Source organism: Salvelinus fontinalis, chromosome 34 (assembly GCF_029448725.1).
Source record: "Salvelinus fontinalis isolate EN_2023a chromosome 34, ASM2944872v1, whole genome shotgun sequence".
NCBI lineage: Eukaryota > Metazoa > Chordata > Actinopteri > Salmoniformes > Salmonidae > Salvelinus > Salvelinus fontinalis.
This window is the reverse complement of record NC_074698.1, coordinates 13,916,060-13,918,829: the sequence shown is the minus strand read 5'-3', so window position 1 is coordinate 13,918,829 and position 2,770 is coordinate 13,916,060. Positions and strand designations below refer to the sequence as shown.

At 40.8% G+C, this 2,770-nt stretch overlaps 1 protein-coding gene across 1 annotated transcript in view; it reads right to left on the bottom strand.

The window, feature by feature from the left end:
• The window catches only part of LOC129833918 (guanylyl cyclase C-like), a 14,096-nt gene extending 11,326 nt beyond the window's left edge, over window positions 1-2,770 (bottom strand). The window contains exons 1-7 of the mRNA XM_055898743.1: window positions 2,010-2,770; window positions 1,721-1,833; window positions 1,230-1,297; window positions 744-962; window positions 423-541; window positions 130-226; window positions 9-33 (exon numbers count right to left, since the gene is read on the bottom strand). Coding sequence (XP_055754718.1) covers window positions 9-33; window positions 130-226; window positions 423-541; window positions 744-962; window positions 1,230-1,297; window positions 1,721-1,833; window positions 2,010-2,220 — 852 coding nt within the window. The 5' untranslated portion in view covers window positions 2,221-2,770. The remainder of the gene's footprint in view (window positions 1-8; window positions 34-129; window positions 227-422; window positions 542-743; window positions 963-1,229; window positions 1,298-1,720; window positions 1,834-2,009) is intronic.

Sequence of the window (2,770 nt, the reverse complement as noted above, 5' to 3'; positions counted from 1 at the left end):
GGGTTGGCAGTCATGTTAGTGTGATACCCATGGCTAGAAGATAGAAAGGTTACATGGTTTCAATTTTTAATCAGTGTCCCCCAAAAAACGATGTAATGCAGTGTAACAAACTGCCAAAACCAGTCTCACTTATAGATATCGATGAGGATGAAGACAATTTCTGGGGGAATCGTTGTTTCGTTCTTTATAGTGGTGATGTCATCTGGGGTTCCACAGAGGATGAATACTAAAAAAGATTGTGCAGGGGTGATAAAACTGTGTGATGAAGTAACATCTTAAAGCATGTAGCTAGATTACAAAAGTTTTGTTTTGTTTTTAGTAACCATTGATTTACTTCCTATTCAGGGTGGAAAAAGTGGCTGGTGTGTAAGGCATGGATAAGACTTGAGAAGGTATTGAAGAAGACAGAGGGAGGCACACACCGTTGCTGTGTCTGTTTTCAGACTGAATAGCTTTCTTTAGCTCTTTCTTGCTGCGTAGCATCTCTCTTGAGATTGACATAGCAAACTGGACCGAAGGTGCCTCCAGAGCATTGATGTACCTATGACGATGGCAAAAGGGAAGTGATGTAACAGTGCACCATGGAGCACCCAACAATAAACGCTTCTCTCCCTGGCATCAAACTTACTATGTATGTTACAGTGTTACAGTCTACCATGCACATGCTATGACCATCTCTGTACTGTCTGTATGTGTGTACATGGCAGAAATCCCCTTTCAAATGCACAGGTGTTCCATCTCACCAAAAACAGTCTTCAGTTTGGTCTGCCTTCTTGTAGACATAAGCCCTCCTCCAGTGCATCTTCAGACCATGTCTGGTGAAGTTCCAGAAGTGGACAAAGAAGTTGGAGATCTTGCGTGCCGGGGGCAGCAGGCGGGACAGGTTGGCCTTGTAGTCACAGGACAGACCGAAGCTCCCGGCGGAGATGATGGGGATAGTCAGGGTCAGGCCTATCTCCACGCTGAGACACACAGACCGGGGGTCACACAGTTCTCCAAATAGAGGGATCATGGCCAGCAGGTCAATCTGTCCTTATCTTACAGGACAGCATATTATAAACCAGCATAACAATAAACGCTATTATCATAATCACCTAGTGGGTCATTTACCACACGTACACATAATCAACTACTAATAATCAGGCATAACAAATGCTTGTTCAATGGGGATGACAGAGACAGGGATCATTAACATGCGTGTGTGCATGCAAGACAGAGAGAGTACTTACTCCACCATAAAGAAAGTGGCAAATGTACAGGAGGGTCCCAGCATGGCACATCCCACCTCACCTTTAGTCTGGAGCACAAACAAATACGTACATAAACATAGGCCCTCATTGTTGAGTAAAGGGGAAGGGCTTGTCCCTGTCTCTTACTCTTTCTGAAATAATGTAATCTTTATTAATCTTATAGGCCCTCTTCATCAGCCCAATTTTAATCTGACTGAAAGTGCTGTTTTAGGCTCAGTATAGTCATTGCGGTATTCGTCCGTAAGAATGAGAACTTCGCCACCTGATGTCTTAGAACAGTTTCAGTAGCCAAGCGGATCCAAATGATATGCCTACAGTGAATGGTTGAAATTACACTTCAATGGCAATTCATCTTCTCATCTAAATCAGTCTGTCAGTCAACATATAATATCTTCAAGTCGCAATGGTCTCCTGGAAGAGATGGTATCAAGATGAGAATGGACATTATTGTCTAAAAAAGACTGTCTCACATGCAGGGACTTGAGTATCTCCACTCCCTCACAGGTGCTGCTCCCACAGCCTCTTCGTTTGTACAGCGTGGTGTTGAACCCATTGAAATTAGCCGTTAATTTGGTGTTCAAACCTTGACAAGGGAGAGAGTGTTGTAGGAGGATGAGATAATGACGGTTATCAAGCATAATGAAATGTCCAATAGGTTTGTGTGATAGGTTACAGCTTAATTTTGTTTATCACTGACGAATTCATTTAATGTTGACATTAAAGTAAATTCAAATAAAAAATAAATACATGTTTCTGTACCTGCTGCAATGTTCAGTTGCCGGTCCGCTTCAATTGCTTGCAACACTGCAACCTTTACAAGCCTAAGGCTCCAGTCTGAAGTTTGATCCTCCAAAAGTACAACGTTCATTGTGTATTTGGGTTTTGATTTCATGCATTTGTCCAGCATTCGACTCTCAACAAGTGCCACAAATAAGACTCCCACGCACAGAAAAAAAATTGAATTCAGCATTTTGATGCTGTACAGAACAGGACTTAATTTTTTTAATATTGTAAAAAAAACTCCACTAACTCCACTATCCACTATCCACTATCTCTACTAAATCCAGATGTAGACACCCCCTTAAGGGCTGAAGGCCACTCCAAACCAAAAAGGTAGAAAAGTTAGAACTCGTAAAAAGGAAAAAGGTTGTTTTAAAAAATGGGATGTTTAAAAAAAATTGTCCATTTGAGTAACCTACTTCAATTCTTAGATATAAATATAAAATGAAAAACAATGGTTAGAACTTTAACAAATTAACACTCTAAGTTATTTGCAATCACATGAGACACACCTACCAGAGCTAAGGTAGAACAAGAAATGGATGGGAAATGGGATAGAAAGAACGTCATTTCTTTTAAAGAGGTGAAGTTGTTTATGTCAGCTCAACCAACTCTCTGGATAAAGTAATGGTAAATTAACAAAAAGTAGAGAACCCTCTGATATTAAAAGTAAAAAGGTTTAAAGGAGTAGAGAAGGCAATAGACCCACTTGTGAGCGCTTCCGTGAAATAGTACCTGTC